At 42.6% G+C, this 20,365-nt stretch overlaps 1 protein-coding gene across 2 annotated transcripts in view; it reads right to left on the bottom strand.

The window, feature by feature from the left end:
* Positions 1-20,142, bottom strand: part of SCHIP1 (schwannomin interacting protein 1) — a 394,604-nt gene extending 374,462 nt beyond the window's left edge. Inside the window, exon 1 of one of the 2 annotated variants that reach the window (XM_053390390.1) lies at positions 20,021-20,142. In XM_053390390.1, coding sequence (XP_053246365.1) covers positions 20,021-20,029 — 9 coding nt within the window. In that variant the 5' untranslated portion in view covers positions 20,030-20,142. The remainder of the gene's footprint in view (positions 1-20,020) is intronic. The other variant, XM_053390392.1, reaches the window with a different exon arrangement.
* Between the last annotated feature and the right edge of the window lie 223 nt (positions 20,143-20,365).

Below are 20,365 nucleotides of genomic sequence, written 5' to 3'. Positions count from 1 at the left end.
TATCACTAATCTCATTGCTTGGCTTATGAAATGAACATGAAGTTACTCACAAGGACAATAAAGCCCAGATTTTAATTTAAAATTCATGTAAGGATATTCATACACTTCTTTGTGACAGGCACTGTCACCAAGGTCTATATTTAATTGCTTCCTCCACCCCCAACCCAAGTGAATATGTTTGCTGTCCCGATGATAAATCTACAGCCTATCCCTTGCCAAAGAAAAATTGCACAGGCTTTTCACTATGTTGGCGCTGCAGGTCACATCTATCATCCTCAGGCCTCTGTTTTGCTTTTAATTACAAAACTTCACTCAAGAATGTTACTTCCAGTCCTAAAGCGAAGTGAAGGAAAATGTAGGTTTTAATTTGCAGAGTAGCACTTAAATTTTCAACCCAGACGACATTAATTTGCTGGTACTAAGCAACCGCCACAACAAAAAAAGTGTAATTTAGATTTCCATGAAAACCTTGTGACTATGTTACAACTCCACATTTCCCGAGCACGCAGTACATTTGCTACAAAATTGTGGAATATTTCTATTCCAATGGAATATTTCTATTCCACTGGAATAAATGGGATTTAATTCCTTTGAGTTTGATGAAGTTTAAGGGCACATCATTTTGGATGTGGGACCCCCCCCACACACAAAAAAAAAAACCCGTAGTGGAGCTGATTACAGAGGTTATCCATCTCCTTTTGGAGATGTTTTGCAGAACATGAGTGGAAAACAAAACAGAAGCCATGTGAATCAATATGCACTTCTTATAGAACAGTAAATAAAACATTCCTCTTACAGTTAATACATACAAGTTTCATACATGGACATTATTGTTCCTTTGCCTAATGCTTTTTTTAAAAAAAAAAAGAATCCTGAAACAAATTATTTCTGTGATCACTTCCTCCTGCCCATTCTCCCAAGATAAGATCCTCCAGGCATTCAACAATATTCAACACACATTAACACACATGCACCAAACACATTACATAGCAGCTCTGACTGCAGTGCGCCAACGTTAAGGACTGCAATGAACACAGTGTCGCATGTCTCTGCTTTTATCTTCCCATTCCACCAAAGGTCATGGAAACTCAGTTGCCCAAAACAACGAGATGGTTTAAAGAAACAGAGGAGTTAGGGCAAAGCCTTTTATCCACAGATGGATCAGAAGGCAGCAGTTATTGATGTGGCCCAGGAGGAATCTGAGCCTGCCTTTTAAAAAGTCCATAAACTTCAGCTGGTAACACCGCCACCAGATTGCCATCACTTGAGCATATCATTTCAGCATTTTTCAATCTACCTCTGTTGATTTTTCATCTCCGGGCTCAATTTAAATATACTAGTTCTTCTATTTAAAGTCCTAAATGGATTGGGACCTGGGTATGCTAAGGACAGCCTATTCCTAGATGCGCTTTCCTATGCACAGCTTGAGCTTCTGGTCCGTATAACCCTTCTGACGGGATGTCTAATAGGAGCAGGGCCTTCTCAATAGTGGTGCCAACCTTATGGAATGCTCTCCACAGGGAGACCCACCTGGTCCCAGCACTGAGCACCTTTGGGCAAAAGAAAACCTGGATTTCTCACCTCCGTCACTGGTGTTGTGCAATGCCAGGTCTATAGGGTAGATTTCTTTACCTCGCAGGGGGTCGATCTGGCTTGTGTGACGGAGACCTGGGTGCGCGAAGGGGAAACTGTTACCTTACGAGAGATGGTGCCCCCGGGTTTCTCCATCCTCCACCAGTCACGGACTGTGGGCCGGGGGGGAGGGGTGGCATTATTAATCCGGGAAGATTGTTCTTTCAGGGCTCTACCATCGCCACTGATCCCCGGCATTGAATGTGTTGGCCTAGTGTGGGGCTCTGAGGTGAGCTTGGCTGTCTGGCTGGTGTACCGGCCACCTAGCGCACCAGCAGCCACCCTGTCAGGCCTGCTGGAGGCAGTGGCTGGCTGGGCCTTGGAGTTCCCTAACCTATTGGTATTGGGGGACTTCAACATCCATGCTGATGCCACTCCCTCCTCACAGGCTCTGGACCTGGTGTCTTCCATGGCAACACTAGGGCTCTCCCAGTTTGTTTCGGGCCCCACACATCAAGCAGGCCACACGCTGGATTTGATCTTTGGTGCCGGTATAGATGTGATCATGTCTCCTTTGATGAAAGTGCCATGGTCTGATCACTACGCTCTGAAAGCCAGGATTGACTTTCCACCCCCACCCTGCTTAGGTGGCGAGCCGATTTGGGCTCGCCCGCAGAGGCTGATGGACCCTGATAGACTCCGTCAGGCCTTGCGGGACCTTGCTCCCCCTGGCGACTCATTGACTGAGCTTGTTGAGGGCTGGAATACCCAGCTCCTGGCAGCCATCGATGAGATCGCACCTAAGCGCCCTCTGCGACCCCACAGAAACCGGGCTCCCTGGTTTACTGAGGAGCTTCGGAAAATGAAGCGGGATCTCAGACGGCTAGAGCGAGTATGGCGGGGTGCTCGTGACGGAGCCTCAAGAACATCTTATAGGGTTTTTATGAAAACCTATGAGATGGCAGTGAAGGCCGCTAAGAAGTCTTACTTCTCGGCCTCCATTGCATCCGCTAGCTCTCGCCCGGCGCAATTATTTAGTATAATCAGGTCTTTAACGTCCCTTGAAGGACAGCCAAATTTAAATAACAATCTGACACACAGCTGTGAGGCATTTGCGAGCTTTTTTGCGGAGAAGGTCCTGTTGCTCCGCCATGACCTTCCTGCCAATTTGGACACAATAAATGAACTGGAGGCCCCTCGACTGTCCTCGGGTCCAGTATTGGACCACTTTGACCGGATATCTCCAGCCGATGTGGACAGACTCCTCCAAGCTGGAAAGCCCACCACCTGTCCTCTTGACCCGTGCCCGTCATGGCTGATTAGAGCATGTCCAGATGAGGTGCGGGCCCCCCTGGGGGATATCATCAATTTGTCCCTTGGCACCGGGATATTCCCAGGGGAACTGAAGGAGGCAGTGGTGCGTCCGCTCTTAAAGAAAACATCATTAGATCCCTTAGATCTGTCCAATTACCGCCCGGTTTCGAATCTCCCATTCCTGGGTAAGGTGATTGAGAGAGCGGTTGCTGAACAGCTTGGTAGGTTTCTGGATGAAACATCGGCTCTCGATCCATTCCAGTCCGGCTTCCGCGCTGGTCATAGGACCGAGACGGCTCTGGTCGCCCTAACAGATGATCTCCGCAGGCAGCTGGATCGAGGCGGGTCAGGGCTGCTGATTCTTCTAGACCTGTCAGCAGCCTTCGACATGGTCGATCACGAACTCCTAGACCACCGCCTTGCCGACGTGGGGATCCAGGGCACAGTCCTCCAATGGCTGCGCTCGTTTCTCTCTGGTCGGGGACAGAGGGTGGCGCTTGGGGGGGAATTGTCATCGCGCCACTCCTTGGTGTGTGGAGTGCCTCAGGGTGCGATTCTCTCCCCGATGCTTTTTAACATCTTTATGCGCCCCCTCGCCCAGCTTGTTCGGAGTTTTGGGCTGGGTTGCTATCAGTATGCCGATGACACCCAACTCTATCTGTTGATGGATGGCCATCCTGACTCGGCCCCAGACACACTGACCAGATGCCTGGAGGCTGTGGCTGGATGGTTACGTGGGAGCCGGTTGAAGTTAAATCCTTCGAAGACAGAGGTCCTCTGGCTGGGACGGGACGATATGGGATTGAGGGGGCAACTCCCATCTCTTGCGGGGGTGCAGTTAGTGCCAGCACCGTCCGTTAAGAGTTTGGGTGTAATCTTCGATACCTCCCTCTCTATGGAGGCGCAGATTACAGCTATAACAAAGGCGGCATTTTTTCATCTCCGCCAAGCTAAGCAGTTGGCCCCTTATCTCTAGTTGGCCCCTTATCTCTCTCGCCCTGACCTAGCCACTGTGATCCATGCGACGGTCACCTCCAGACTGGATTATTGTAACTCGCTCTACGTGGGGCTGCCCTTGAGACTGACCCAGAAACTCCAGCGGGTGCAGAATGCCGCGGCGAGACTCCTTATGGGGTCTTCGCTGCGAGACCACATTCACCCGGTGCTATATCAGCTGCACTGGCTCCCGGTGGAGTACAGGATCAGGTTTAAGGTGCTGGTTTTAACCTTTAAAGCCCTATACGGCCTAGGACCCTCGTACCTACGGGACCGCCTCTCCTGGTATGCCCCACAAAGAAACCTACGGTCTGCAAATAAAAACATCCTGAAGGTCCCAGGCCTCAGAGAGGTTAGGCTGGCCTCAACTAGAGCCAGGGCCTTCTCGGCTGCAGCTCCAATCTGGTGGAACGCTCTGTCAGAAGAGACTAGGGCCCTGCGGGACTTGACATCTTTCCGCAGGGCCTGCAAGACAGAGCTGTTCCACCAGGCCTTTGGTCAGGGCGCAGCCTGACTCCCTCCTCTGGCAACCTGCACAGAGTTTTGCTTAATGGTTGCCATTAACTTGATTTTAATTAATTTTTATAATAAAATATTTTTAGAATGTTGGTTTATTTGATTGTTTGATTATTTGATTGTTGTTAGCCCCCCTGAGCCCGGCTTCGGCTGGGGAGGGCGGGATATAAATAAAAAAATTTTTTTTTATTATTATTATTATTATTATTATTATTATTATTTCCAAAAATACATTTGGAATCTGGTGGCTTTTATATTTATTGCTTATCTGTTACAGCCATAGGTGTTATACCCCAATATATATAATTTAACACACACACATAATCTACTTGAAAGTCTGGGCATGGTTACTGCATACTTACTATGAAGATGCCTTCTATAATAACCTTTGTGCAAAGGGTTAAATGTATCAGTATCAGCAGCCTAAGATTGTGAAGCATGATAGAAGTTTTCCATTTAGAGAGAAATCTTTTGATCAATAAATATCACAATAGGATATTTTTATTCTATGAAAAATTACATAGCAAAAATCCCTGCTATGACTGGTTCTATATATATTTAATATCCTCCAAGAAAAGACATTGCCAAGTGAGTTACAACATTGACTTGGGTTCTGTAAGATAAGGTTTTAAGAGAATCAAGTGTGAACTCCATTATGATCATAACTTTATTTCAGGGGAAAAGGGTAAATGGCAGATGAATCATGTTCTACATACACGACATTTCTTGAGCATTTAGGCATATCGGACATAAATGTGCTAAATGCCCAAAGACCAGAAAGATTGACTGTTTTATCCCTTATTAGTATTTACGCAGCCCCAATTTGCAGCACAGCCCAATTTCTGTGACCATGTTTACGGATGAGTCCCCAGAAAGCATGTATGGGGGTGGGGAGTGCTACTTACATGTTAAATGCTCCAGATAATGTAGCATTCAAGGTTCATTGTTAACGTGTTATAAATACATAGGTAGCTGTTACCCCAGAGACTATACACGCAAGAAAAATAAATCATCTACTAGAATCATAATAGTATCTGGACGAGTTTATATTGAAATAATATATGAGTGTAAAGTGCATTTGTTTTAATTAACAAAGCCTTGAAATATTATCTTACCACTTCTAAGGGAACCTTAGAGGCTTTTCCAAAGTCTTTGGGCAGCGTCCAGAGATCAAAAAGTGGAGTTCTTCCCAGGTAACAGAGCTTAGCCTGCCTCCTTCCTGACATCAAACCTTTACACTGCCCCCAAAAAGTTGTTCTAATCATCTAGGTACCCTCTGGAATGAAAGTGGCCACTCACACACCCACAAAAAGCGGAAATGCATCAAAGAGGACACCAGTTTGCATTTAATTTGCATATGCTAATTTATATGCATAGGTGTACACAAGGCTGAATTTGCAGCAATTCTTAGTGATTCAAGGTTATATTCGATTTAGTGGTTCATTGAAGGCTGGACATCACTAATAACACCTGGTTGCAAATGGCATGACAGAAGCTAGATATAAATATTACTGTAGGCCAGCACAACTTTGTGACCAAGCCAAATGCAAAACCCTAGAAGGATATCGCTGTTATTTTTGCTGCCTGGGGCTTCAAGAATGAGGAAATTGTTGTCCAGTTTAGGGCAGCGCTTAGCTTGGCAAATGACAAGTTGGCCATGCCTGCATGAGTTACAGTCACTATGAAACATTATATATGCGTGAAATATATTTGGGGAGATTTTATTTAAAGAAGCAGACAAAATGGCTGCATACAGCACCCTTGGAAAGTTACCAGAGACCCAAAGTCCTGGCATGGCCTTTCCTGAGCCCTCATTAAATCAAGTCTCCTGACCACCACTCTAGTTTCCCACAGTGCCCTGGAGTGACACTATGTTGGGTTATGATCAGAAATTAAAGTGGCAGCCACCTGAGACTGAATGGGAAACCTGTTGCTGTTGTCACCGGTTGCTGATGCTCCTACCAGGTAAGCCAACTGGATTCCTGTAGACAAGAGAGCCCACCAGAGGGGACTTTACCACCATGCACTCCCTTGGACCTGCAGCAAATCCTGTTTTAAATTCCTTTTAAGTCTTCCTATCAAGTATTCTTGGTTGCCTCCTACTGTTGCATTAGTATATCAACCATCAAGTACATTTACTTTTATGTAAATTAGCAAGTGTGTGAGTGTAAAAAGTCAGCTTGCTACTCAAATTAGATTTTATTTTTATTTTTGAAGTATGCTAAATCTCCAGTAACCTTTTTGGAAAATCAGGTGTGTCTTTCACAAATCATGAGAGAGGATCAACTGGAATTAAGTCTCAGGCTCTTAATATACGTATGTTTCTCAAGAAGGAGATTTTAAAAAACCAAAAAAAACCCCTTTAATTTTAATTTTATTGTTACACAGCTTCTTTCCACCACACAAATACAATCTATTGCTCAATTAATATGGAGCAAAACATATTCAAGATAGGCTCAGTTAATTGCTCTCATATTATGGATTCATGGAATCACCTGCATAATATATTCTAGAAGGCTTCTGTAAAACTTTTTGAAAGAAAAATGCCCTCCAGGAATCACAAAATTAACCTCTGATCTTATTTTATTCTTTAAAAAATAGTATTAAGACTAGGGAACAAAAGAACAGCTGGCTGAAAATGTGCAAGAAACTGCATTTCATCAATGACTTTATTCATCAAAGCACACATACACACATGTGTTGCATATCCCTCTTTGTAATGGGACTATCTGATTCCTCCCTACGTGTTGACACAGGAAAGTTCAAAGCCCAAAGCTCAATGGTTAACTGGAACCAGAAACTATAACGATATAACACTGGTTCTGGCCAGACTGCACCGGCTGCCAATTTGTACCTGGGCCCAATTCAAAGAACTGGTTTTGACCTTTAAAGCTTTATGCAACTCAGGACCTCTATACCTCAGGAATTTCCCGTAAGAACTTGCCCAGACCCCAAGATCATCACTGGAGGTCCTTTTCTGCATGCCTCCTCCCAAGGAGGTTCAGTGCAAATTTCTGCTTTTGAATCCACTGAAACCTGATTTGGAATAAACAAGCAGGGGATCGGTCTTCAGGTGTCCCTCCTGAGAAAGTGGCCCACGTATGGGTATTTCTACAATATTCTCCCCAATGAAATCATTGAACTTTCCTCCAGTCTTCAACTTTATTAATCCTTTTACACCTCTGCCATTATCTAACATGCCAACTGAGTGGTTTTCTGCTTCTAATGTAGTTAAAGAAACGTTTAATTTGTTGTTGTTGTTGTTGTTGTTGTTATTAGCAGTTCAAAAATCTATCTTCCACTTGCCTCATTGCCTGCTTATGGTTACTTGGTCAGAGTTGAGGATGTTTTTATTTTCCACATTTGGAACTGACTTATATTTCTGTAGGGACGTGGGTGGCGCTGTGGGTAAAACCTCAGTGCCTAGGACTTGCCGATTGTATGGTCGGTGGTTCGAATCCCCGTGGCGGGGTGAGCTCCCGTCTTTTGGTCCCAGCTCCTGCCCACCTAGCAGTTCGAAAGCACCCCTAAGTGCAAGTAGGTAAATAGGTACCACTTTATAGCAGGAAGGTAAACGGCGTTTCCGTGTGCTGCGCTGGTGCTGGCTCGCCAGAGCAGCTTCATCACGCTGGCCACATGACCCAGAAGTGTCTTCGGACAGCGCTGGCTCCTGACCTCTTAAGTGAGATGAGCGCACAACCCTAGAGTCGGACACGACTGGCCCGTACGGGCAGGGGTACCTTTACCTTTACTATATTTCTGTAAAGAAGCCTTCTTGGCCTTTGGATCTTCCTTAACTCTAACTCACCAGCCATGCTTGCACCCTCTTGGACTTTTTGTGCCTTTCCAAATCTGTGGCATGTATTTTCTGACTGCTTCTATTCTTCTGGCTTTGAATAACCACAAATTAGGAATGCACCATTACATTGTTATTGGCTGCATATTGTTAAACGATAACTAAATTGTGTGAATTTCAGGCAATTGACTTCAGCAAGTTGCTCAGGCTCTGAGTGCACTTCTACTGATAATGTCAAAATGTGCTCCTTTAGAGGATAGTGACCAGATTTCTGCAGGATAAAACTACCAGATTTACACCAATATATACATACGTGCAAATGTTACTTTGTTTCAATGCAAATCATTGTTGGCAACCAGTTTCCCTTAAGTGAGAGGCAGCAAGTTAGAGCTCTGATCATTCAACTCCAATCATCCCTGGCATATAAATTTCCATGTGAACCTTTTTTTAAAAAAATAAAAATCACAAATGGAACAAACCAAACTGATTGGGAAAATGATAAATCAATAGAAACCAAAGCTGACATCTCTTCCCACAGGATCCCCAGCACTGGGTAGGTTCATACGCCAGAAAATCCTTTAGATGGGAATCCAGTAAAATGTATGTTGAATACACATGGATATTTCTTTATAAGCAAACCATAAGCAACATATTACGCACAGCTTGGTTGAAATTGGATGGGCTTTGCCATCACATTTGATTCAACAGTGGTTTTACTACACTGTCCCTAAACCTAGAGCAGGGGAGGGGAATTGTTGGCCTTCTGGTTGTTGCTGAATTGTAACTCCCATCAGTTCTGCCAAGCATGGCAACATCTGGCAGGCCAAAGTTTCCTCACCAGTGCCCTACTACAACAAGCTTCTAGGATAATGCTTCACTTGGCTTCAGTAGGGCTAAAGTAATTTTTAGATTTGCCCTGTTCAGAATGGTTCTGCTTCCTGCTAATTTAAACCTAACTAACATAATGCCTTGCTCTTGTGGCTGATAGTGATCACTTGAACAGTTCTCATCGCTTACAACCTTTGCCTCTAGCACTTTCAACTTTTAACCACAGAGTTCATAATACAAGCTGGTTCAGCATGGATTGCAATCAAGAGGTGTAGAAACACTCAGGAAGCAAGGCAGTTGCATTCTGATACGCACCTGTGCCTTTGGAAATTGCCAAGTGAAGGGGAGAAAAATACATCTGGCTCCCATAAGTGTCAAAATAATCCATTCCCTGTGAGTCAAATTACACTACACAAATTCAGTGGGTCACATGTAAACACACCAAAAAGCCCTTAGACAGGATATTACTCAGAGTGGAGGAGTCACAGTTTAACTGGTTGTCCTTCTACTCCCTCCCAAGCAAGATTGTTTTTCACCTGATTGGTGTGTGTGAACAACCAGAATGGAAATGGTTAATCATCCTCTTATCTGAACACCCTTCTTTTGACCCAATCCACAGTTGAAGGAATTGTTGCTGGCTCACATAAATGCCCAGGGAGTAGACCAAAGTGAAGACTGTGGTTCATGATCTGCTCCCTGGCTCCACCCCACCTCCAGGCCACCATGAATAGGCCAGAATTCAAGAGTGGGTTTGGCGGGAACCCAAGATGCTCTGCAACAGCCAGGAGAAGGGGCCAACAACCACAAACAAAATGGTGTGGCTCTGGGAGGACAGGGGAGCCGCCGCACCGGTCACAACCATCGCCCACCCAAGTACCGGGTAAGCAGCCTTTGCATTTGTTAATCTGTTTCAAGGGAAAACAAACAAACAAACAAACAAATTAAATGGTGGTCCTGAAACCTGCTTCTGACAATTTAAGCAAAGGACGGTAACAAAATGTTTTCAAGGTAGTGGCAGCTACACTACAGCACTTTTATGCACTGAATCTCAGGGATACCACAGACACATCCCCAAATAGTGAAACTTTACAGATTCTTATTAAGAAAAGTCACTTTAAATTTATTCCATTCTCACCCAATAACCATTCTTTGTCAATTCATGATAAAAGATACCGCATTCAAAAATGTCAAATAGGGTGGAAAATTTTGGTGAGATACTCATCAGATTGTGGGGGCTTTGTTGCTCTTACCTTACTTTTGAGGGGTGGGGGGGATGTTTGTTCTACCAAACATTACTCCAATGGTCAGTCTTCTGAAGACTTCCCTTGGCTGGGCTTTTACGTAAGTACAGGAATACTAGGAGGCTGTGTACCACGTGTCCGACAGCTTTGCATAATGGTTAGCGGCACTATTTACACTTAGTTTAAAGTTTAGTTTATAGTATAGCCAATGTGGTGCCGTACATATATTGTTTGACTCCAATTCCCATCATCCTTGGCCGTTGGCCATGCTGGCTTGGGCTGATGGGAGCTGTAGTTCAACAACATCAGGAAGACACCACATTGGCTCTGTTTGACTTAGGTCATTTGGGAAAATTTTACTCATGCCACAGTACTCTACAGAATACCAGAAGGCAATGACCCAAAAATGAACACTTTCTGCTATTGCCTCTATGCTCTGAAATCCCCATCATTTTGCCATTACATGAGCCATCACCCATCATTTGCTTCAGACATCTTGTAAAAGCCTATTGTCCTGCCCAGGTCCATAAGATTGGACCCTAGTATTGCTAGATTTCTAGTTTTTTCCCCCCCATTGCTTTTATGATATGGTTTTATTATTTTTAGGTTTGTTTGTTTTTGTACACTGCTTAGAGATTTTAAATATTAAGTAGTTTAGACGTGCTTTTAAATAAATAAAATAAATAAACTGGGATTAAATTCAATCTGAAGCTCCAGGGCAATAATGCCATATAAATAAAATAATAGCGGAGGGAAAATATTTGGAAAGATGCAACCATTGGGAATTTGTAATGCAATTTTTGGAGTTGGTGGTTATATGTAATTTATCTATTCTAATGCTTGTTTGGGTTCAGTTGGGAGTCGTTGCAGGTTGCCTGGTTGTGTGAAATAAACAAATAAAAATATGGAAAATCTCCTGAGCTCAAACTTAGCAGAGTGTTCTGGGTGTTCATCTTTTAAACATTATAAAGCTGGAGGAACATTCTTGACAGTTATAAATTCAGGCTTAGGATGCAGCAGCCAGGATGCACACAAGGCATTTGAGAACATGGTCCATGAATAAGTTAGAGCTTAGATGAAACTTTTCAAGAGTGCCTTTAAAAGCGATCTGTAGTGTATTTTTTTGTTGTTGTCTCCGGGCTGCTTTCATATAGCCACTTTCCCCATTGCAAACTAACTTTGGGAATTTCTACACTACAGAATTTAAATCATTGTGGTTTCCCTAAAGAATCCAGGGATTTTTGATTACAACCCTCAAGGTTCCTTGTTAAACCAGCTTAGGTCTACAGTACAGGTGTCATCGTCGTTATTATTATTATTATTATTATTATTATTATTTTATTATTATTATTATTATTATTATTATTATTATTATTATTATTATTATTTCCATACCATGTGCATGCCAAAATTGAGATATGCTTGTTCAGCTCATATTCTGAAGCAACCACATGGATCTCAGTGTTATGAGCAGACTCAATGAGAAAAATCAGTTTTTCATTGTGGTAAGACAGCCAAACTCCTAATAAGCCCAACAGCAGGAATCATGTATAATTTTTTTGGTGGGGTATTTTAACCTAAAGTGCCTGTAAAAGGAAATCATATTATAGAAGAGGAAACCTGACAGCACAAAAGCTTGCCAAACAAACCTGGTATTTGCAAGGTATACAGATGGGAGAAGCTGGAGCATCTGTGCTAATTCAGTAAGGCTAAAAATGTTTTAAGGGAAAAACAACAGCTTAAAAAAAAGAGCTTAGCATGTAAATACTAGAGTTTGATTTTGAAAGACAAAAGAGTAGATAGAAATGACTTTTGGGCAGCATGATATGAGCAGGAGATCAGAAGACTGCATAAAAATGGAGACAGGTACTTTAAAACACCTGACGGGAAGCTCACAGACGCCTACATAATGTAAAGTTCAAGATGTCATTATTTTCTCCATGCTGTTTGAAACCAGCTGAAGTCTATTTGAACTTGATATGGTCTGTTCCAGATTAATAACTAGCCAAATGTGTTTGGCAAGACACACGTTGGATGGAGTGTTTTGGATTTGGCATGGAAACAAAGCCTCTGGTGATAAAGGGTGTTGAAGACTCAGCTGTCACAGACATGCACCAGGTACTATACAGACAGCATCGTCACAGAGAAAATGTTTTAGGCGGCTGTTCTGCAGCAGCTGGACTCCTTAGTGACCAAGCTACCCTTCACGCATGGGAGCTGAATGTCTGTAATTACATCCCACATAGCTGAGGGCTGTGTATAAATGATGCAACCATGCGAGCAAGGGACCAAACCCAAAGGTCTTGCCTATTTCAAATGGCACCCTCCCTCCTAGAGAGGGTTGGTTCTGAACAGATAGGAAAGACTCATTCAGAGGTACGGAACATGTTTTACAAGCAGAAGACCCCACAGGTTCATTCACTGGCATCTCCAGCATTAGGCTTGGGCAGATAACCTGATTGGGACTTTGGAGAGCCACTGCCCCCCAGAGAAGCCAGATTTGAGTTAGATAAGGCATCACCCTACATATGGACCTTTAGTCCAGCATGGTGCTTGGGTGCCAAGCTGGGGTGCTCATGGGGGCAGGGGGGCAGTGGTGTCCTCCCAGCAGCAGACTGTGCTTGGCAGGACAGGGAAGGGCGAGGCAGCAGCAAGGCCAAGAAGCTCCAGGTTGGTAGCAGCTCTACAGGTACCCAACACATCTCCAACTCAACAAGCAACGTGCCAGTACCAGGAGGACACCACAGCCACCACTGGTGCCCAGGCTGATTCAAGTTCCAATGGCTTGATTATTATTTTTGTCTCAGAACTACTGGAAAAGACCAAGACTGGTGGTGATATTCACACCCACCCCAGGGCTCCTCCAGATTACCTGTTTATTCAGCATTAATCCTGATTTGCTTGTACAAGTCATATGCAGCAGTTAGAACTTGGGTAGGCAAACTAAGGCCCGGGGGCTGGATCCGGCCCAATCACCTTCTAAATCTGGCGGGCGGTCCAGGAATCAGTGTGTTTTTACATGAGTAGAATGTGTCCTTTTATTTAAAATTTATCTGTGAGTTATTTGTGGGGCATAGGAATTCGTTCTTCCCCCCAAAAAAATATAGTCCAGCCCCCCACAAGGTCTGAGGGACAGTAGACTGTCCCCCTGCTGAAAAAGTTTGCTGACCCCTGGGTTAGACTATATCCCATTTTTGTTGATCATTTGTGGATGGCCATACAACAATGAGCATTCATCCTTTATTCATCTTGAATTGCTTGCGAGGTTTTTTAAATACCTTCTCACAAGTCATTTCTTCACCTCACGTGTTTCAAGGTACTTCCCTGTCCCTTTCCAAGCTGAAAGAAGGCCCATTTTTTAAAAAAGAGGGGTTGTTGTGTTAGGGCGACAGAACCCTTTACTCTACTTTAAATTCACAAACATAAAATTCTGGCATCAACTTGAATCCCTTCCACAAAATAACGACAGCCTGGATGCATGGACCGAGACAGATAAAATGAAGGGGGGAAATTTGTAGAAGGGTTAATTAAAGACCCGTACCAGTTAATAGGAATGATAAGCTAGACAGGAATGCACATGGAAGCGGGGAATGGGACACTGTGACCAGAATAAGGCGAGGACAGCAGCTGAACCAACTTTTTGTCTACCAACAGTGGTCAAACAGATGCTATAGCATAGATTCACACTAAGGTGATAGCAAATCCCCTGTGGCTATTCGGATTCTGGTTTGAAAATGTATTGTCATTAGAAATGAAGGCTGCACTTCTGGTTGTCACGACAAAAAACTCTCATGGCTTATAGCCATGCTAATCTGTTTTGAATTGATTAAGCAGTATTGTGCAGCCACTGCAGCTTTTGAGTCATCTTCAAGGCGGCCCAGCGCTGAGTAGATTATAGTAGCCAACCCTCAAGGTTATATGGCTTATCATGGTAAGATGTCCTGTTCTATGCAAGGGTAGAAACTGCATAAGTGCAGCACTCCTGGCTGCTACCATTACCTGCTTTTTCAGGAGTAAGGCAGGTTTCAGGAGCACTTAAAAAAAAACACACACCAAGATCTCAGGGCACATTGAATGTAGAATATAATTTTGTGTGTACACAGCCTTAGAAGCATATTCACAAATGAGAACTCTGATTAACAGAGAGTTAAGAACCACTTTGAACCAGGGAGATTGAATGATACAAGGTAGCTCAGTTGGTAGAGCATGGGAGTCTTAATTTCAGGGTTGTGGGTTCAAGGTACAAATTGCTCAAAAAGATTCCTGCATTGCAGGGGTTAGGACTAAATGGCCCTTGTAGTCCCTTCCACCTCTATAGTTCTGTGATTCTACTCAGCACTCACATACAAACACTTCTCATGCCACTGAGACCAATTCTGCACTTGTGAAAATCAAAAACATTTTTGGCTTTAAATAATTGTTTAAAAACCTGGAATCATCAAAACATTTATTCCGGAAAAGCCAGATTGAATTCAACAGCATTTCTCTAGAGTAGGGCAAATACGTCATTTCCAGTTTCTCACCGTTTCCCATTTTTTAGTCTACAGTTGTCTTTATTTCAATATCATTGTTATTTAAAAAATAAAGTTCCCATGAAAATTCATCAACATTTTAGTGCAAATTTCTCCTAATATACACATATCCTATATGCAAGTTTGCCCATCATACATATTTTTGCAAGGCAAGTTCCCCCAGTTAATGTATTTTTTAATGTCATGTTCACTAATATATGCACTTTTAAAAGCAAACTTTACCATGGTTATATGCATTTTTGTACATCTTACTTGACTGGAGAGCTGCATTGCAAAATTCAGAAGAGTGTGAATTTTGAAGAAGGTCTTTGTTTCAGTTTGTGCACTGTTTTGAAAAGTATGGATTTGGTAGATTCACTTTTAAAGGCAAACTGAAAGTCTCAACCCCATCCCTACAAAAAGTAAAAAGCTTCATTATCATAGATCAGAAATATGTGTTTTCTTCCAGCTGCAGCTGATTTTATATCAATCAAGTATTAATTTCCAAATTTGGAACTGCCAAACATATCATACTGGCCCACTTTTTTCTTTGTTAACCCTGCAGTTACCCATGGAAACTAGTGCAAACTAAAATCAGTTGCTCATGACCTCCCAGTTATTACCTTTTTAAAATGCAACAAGCACCTTCAAACTCATCCTCTTCCCAACACCTCATCCAATTAGCTGGACTCATTCACAATTTCCTTCTACTCATTTTAATTTTTACGGAAAACAAGCTGCAGGCACTGTGTGTGGAGAGGGGTTTTGTACCACCCTAAAATAAAGGCACAGCATTCTGAATGGGAGCTTTTGTATGCCAGACAAGCTATCTATAGAAATTTTCACCTTACTTGTTGAGCTAGTTACTGAGATTCAAAGTCCACTGTGTGCTCCTTTGGTACATTATATTTCCTTATTATATCTGTCGCTATGGTTGCTTTGTGTGGTATCATTATCATCCTGTTTTATATACTCTGGAAGCAAGCAGCCCATAGAACAAGCTGGTTAGTAGAGAACAAAATATGAAACTGTTCCCTGTTTCCCTCTGCTTATCTCAGACCATTTTTTAAAACCTCTCTGTCCATTTATTTCAATATCCCCCTCTTCCCTCAGGTGCCTGTGCATAGGTCCATCACTTACTCTGCATCCTTCCTTCAGCCACTTTGTTCCTGGACCTCCAGCAAACCCCAGTCCTCAGACTCCCCCACAGAATACCGTATTTTTCCGTGTATAAGACGAGCCTTTTTGACCCAAAAACGAGGTTCAAAATTTAGGTTCGTCTTATACATGGGTAGTGCTGAGGGGGAGCGGGCAAATGTTTTTTTGGCATGAGCCTGAGATTTTAAGCAACGTTTTGCCGCTTGATTGTTGGGAGGGGTGCTGAAAATCGCTCACCCACCAAAACGAAGCCCGAGCCTGAGATTGTAAGCGGCAATTATAAGCGACACAAGCAGTTGTGTGCTGCGTTCTGGCGGGTGAGTGATTTTCAGCATCTCCCCCCAAATAATCCTCCCCCAAAGCTCAATCCCCCCCTATTTTCTAAATTTTGAGGCCCCCAAAATAGGGGGTGTCTAATACATGGGGCGTCTTATAGAAAGAAAAATACGGTATGTGTGATGTTTTAATCCTGTCCAAATTGGAAATTTATCCTTCTCCCACAGTCAACAGCTGGGCTGAACATGTCCTGAGAGCTTTGTTGTCTGAGGACTTGGAATAACTGTGAACATTCTATGCCATCTGGTATCAAGGGCATCACCAGCATAAGCACAATCCAGTGTACACAATTGTCACATATGTATCCCACCCTTCCTGTAAGGACCCCCAAGCACCATATATGGGGAGGGGAGTAGCCCATTTTATCCTACAACAACGCTGAGAGGTAGGCTAGACAGAGATAATAATTGACAATCCAGTGGTGTTCATGATTGATATTTGATATTTGAACCACTATAAAGAACTTTTCTTAGGTCATATAGCGGCCAATTTATCATACTCACTGGAAATGATGGCAATGATTTCGCAGCACACATGACTTCACAACATGTATGGCAGAGCCAAAACATATATGTGCATAGTCAGTTTACATTACATTACATTATATCCACATTCTTCACGTAAATGAGAATTGCCATATACAAAAAAGTTATGGGAGAGTCACCCGCAGGTGCGCATGAAACATTGTAGTTCTTTAGGCTGTAAGTCAAACCTACAGAAGAGCAGAAAACCCAAAGCAGGCAATGACAGAAGCTTCTGATCTATAAAATGGCTTAATTTGCGAACAAGTAGAGCACAATTACGGTGTTTTATGCCACTAAGCTGCCTTTCAAATAAATTATGTATTCAATATGTAATTAAAGTTCCAAGGTTGGCACTTTGTGTGTGCTGACATTTGTAATATATAGGCAACCATTAGCAAATGGATACCGAGGCTTTGGCTGGACAATTGAGTGAATCAAAGTCTAACCACCTTTTGGTAAATTAATCATCACTAATGCACATTTTCATTTGTGTGAATTAACAAAATAGTCTGTAATTGTCCAATAAATTTGTTAGAGAATGCTGAGGCTTAGATTTATATTAGTTCTGCATAGCCCATTAGTCAATATTTTAAATTCCAAGCCAAGAACTGGTGTAAGATTATTCTACTGAACAGATATCACCGTATATTTGAGTCATAATACAACCCTGTCTCCAAAGATTATGGTCCAAGGTTGGTTATTCAGCAGGGAACAGAGCTGAACAAAACACACAAACTTCCTCTGGTGCAAGATTCACACAACCATATTAGTTTTGAGGCGGGAGGTTGTTCCATCATGAATTGATTTCTGCATTCCCTAATAGACAGATCTTTACCAAATTGGGTTGTCTCATAGCGAATCTTATCAGACACTATCTGAGCATTCAATAACATACAGTGACAATCACATGAGAGGGTTGTGTGAATTTGCTCTGCCCCTCTCCCCAATGTTTCCACAGGGTGACATTATATCTGAAACTGGGCAGCCTGTCAAGTGTTGCCATGAGGTGGAGTCCTGCTTTAGGCAAGTCCTCAATTCATAGACATCCTTGTATGCGGGGGAAGGTGGGTAAGTGTGGTGCATTCCTATCGCTCACACAATTACAGCTGCTTGTTTTTGAACACCTGAATAATGCTACTAGCATGCCATGGAACTGCATGCAGTTCCATGTGGAACAGCAAAAGTATTCCAACGGGACAACACAATCCACCTTGAAAAGGCTTTCCAAGAGCTGCTACCACAAAATATTTGAGCTTTATTTGACTGTTTTCTAAGGACGCAATGAGGGATTAGCAGTTTGGGAGTATGTCCAATCAAGAGCATGCTTTCTCATGCTGCTGGTGGCTTGCACAGCTTGTGGATGTGGTGAATTGTAGGCTGTGGTGCAGTTCCCATGGAGCACTGCTGGTGTGAAATCTATTGTGCATCTTTTGTATTATTCATAATAAAAAAATCTATGATGCACCTTTTGTCTTGGTACAGATTCCTCTAGTTCCAGATTTGCACTAAAGCATGAAACCAGGGGCACAGGAAACTCCCATATGACATGCCTCAACATGCTGATGTGCATGGGATATTGTGGAATTGGTCCAACTTACACCCACTTCTCCTAGTCTCCTAGTCTTCATCAACTCTGCTCCCTATCATCTCTTTTGCTACCCTCCTTGAATAATGTATTTGCACTCAGTCCCTCAACCTGGGGCAAGTTAGCAACTTCTGTACTGAATCCAGGACCACAATTTAATACCAATGCAAAGCTGCGATGTCATTTAACTCATACCACAGCTTTGATGCACCAACATGGCAGAATACTGTGGATTAGCTTACAATTCACGCCAGAGGTATCTTTCCAAAGGACACGCTCAATGCAATAAAATAAAAAATGAATGCAGCTTCCAAAGGTCAACCTGCCAGTGTTAACCTACCATTGCCCAAATAGTTGCATCTGAACCGAATACCAGTTAGCCATCTCAGAAATGCACCATTCCACTTTATTTGTCCCTTAAGCTAATAGCATGCAATGCTTGGATTCTTAGCTATGCAGCCTATCTACAGGTTTTGTAAAGATAGAGCAATGCTGTAAAAGTTTAATCAATACATGAGGATATTTAAATAGGGAGTGTAACAACAAATTAAAAATTAGATTTTTAGGAAACAGTATTACAGTGAGTTCACAGCGCCTTATGCAGTGTAACAGTGCCATCCTATGCTTTTGTACTCAGAAGTCGGTCTGACTGTGGTCAGTAGAGCACTTACTCCCAGGTAAGTATAATGAAGGCAGACTAAGTGAATGTTTTATGCCACACCTATCAGCCAACAAGTAAAATGTGGAGCCTTTCTGTACTTGGGAGTGATATCGGTACTTTTTTTGTATCCTTCTATGCCATCTCACATCTAGATCGCTAGATGCTAGTGAACCATCAATGGTGACACTGATCTTTAGATGTCTCCCCCAAAGCATTTTGATAAGTTAACTTTAATTACTACAAATTTACACTAGGACTAAGCTCAGAGCCACATGTCAGACAGATCTCAACTGAGCACAACTGAACTGCCTTTTTACACAAATATGTAGGTCCCCCCAGAAATACTCATGGTAAAACAACTCAGTTCTTGGCTTCAGAGGTTTACATTGATTTACTTATTATTCAAGGTGAAGTATTTAGAATAGCTATAATGCCTCCTGAATAATGAAGCTCAGGAACCCTAGGAGGTTACTCTGAACCACAACCACATTTTTCCCTCTACAGGAGTTGCAAAACGAAAAGACAAAAGATATATATATATATTTTTAAAAATCTACAAAGATTCTGCCACAGCAGCAGGATCTTTGCTATTTCAGAGTTCATTGAGTCTCCAGATATTTATTCAGTCCTTGCTTTTAAATCTATTGCTGTCAGACAAGTATCTCATCTCAGCACTCAGACATACTGGTGTGAACAGTAGTCTTCAATTTCAGTTTGCTTTGAAAAACTTACTCATTCTAAATTGCCTGTGCTGATCTCTATTTGCACAAGCTTTGCTCTGAAAGAAAATGTTACTTGGATGAAAATCTTCTACACAGACACTTTAAATACATTTAGTTTTAAAACAGCACACACATAACTACACATATACCTTAATACACACAAACACACACCATATTCACATTCAGTTCACTCAGAAAGATGCATAAAAATCAAGGGGGAACCCCCTGCATGGTTTATTTAGTAAAAAGGTATACATTACCAGATGCATTGTGAAGTTGCAGGATCACCTGCAGAGGAGAGAGAAAATGCTAGGAATCGGATGCTGCCACAGTATTCCTTAATATTACACAGAGCCTGATCTGACTGTTACAGAATACCAGCAAAGTGTGAGGCTGGAAAACCTTTGAGTTGAGCTCACTCTATAGGCATCAGAAAGCCTCAAAGGGGAGTGAGAGGAGGGAGGGAGCGAGGGAGGGAGGGAGAGAAAAAGAGGCAGCCCACAAATAGCTAGATGAGAAACTTCTGGCACCTTTCCAGCCCAGGAATGAATTCACTGTAATTTGGAGATATATAGTGAAGGAAATGAAGGGAAACTTAGGTTTAC

This window comes from Podarcis raffonei, chromosome 5 (assembly GCF_027172205.1).
Source record: "Podarcis raffonei isolate rPodRaf1 chromosome 5, rPodRaf1.pri, whole genome shotgun sequence".
Classification (NCBI taxonomy): Eukaryota; Metazoa; Chordata; class Lepidosauria; order Squamata; family Lacertidae; genus Podarcis; species Podarcis raffonei.
Note: the sequence above shows the minus strand (reverse complement) of the source record. Positions and strands in the feature narration are given on the sequence as shown.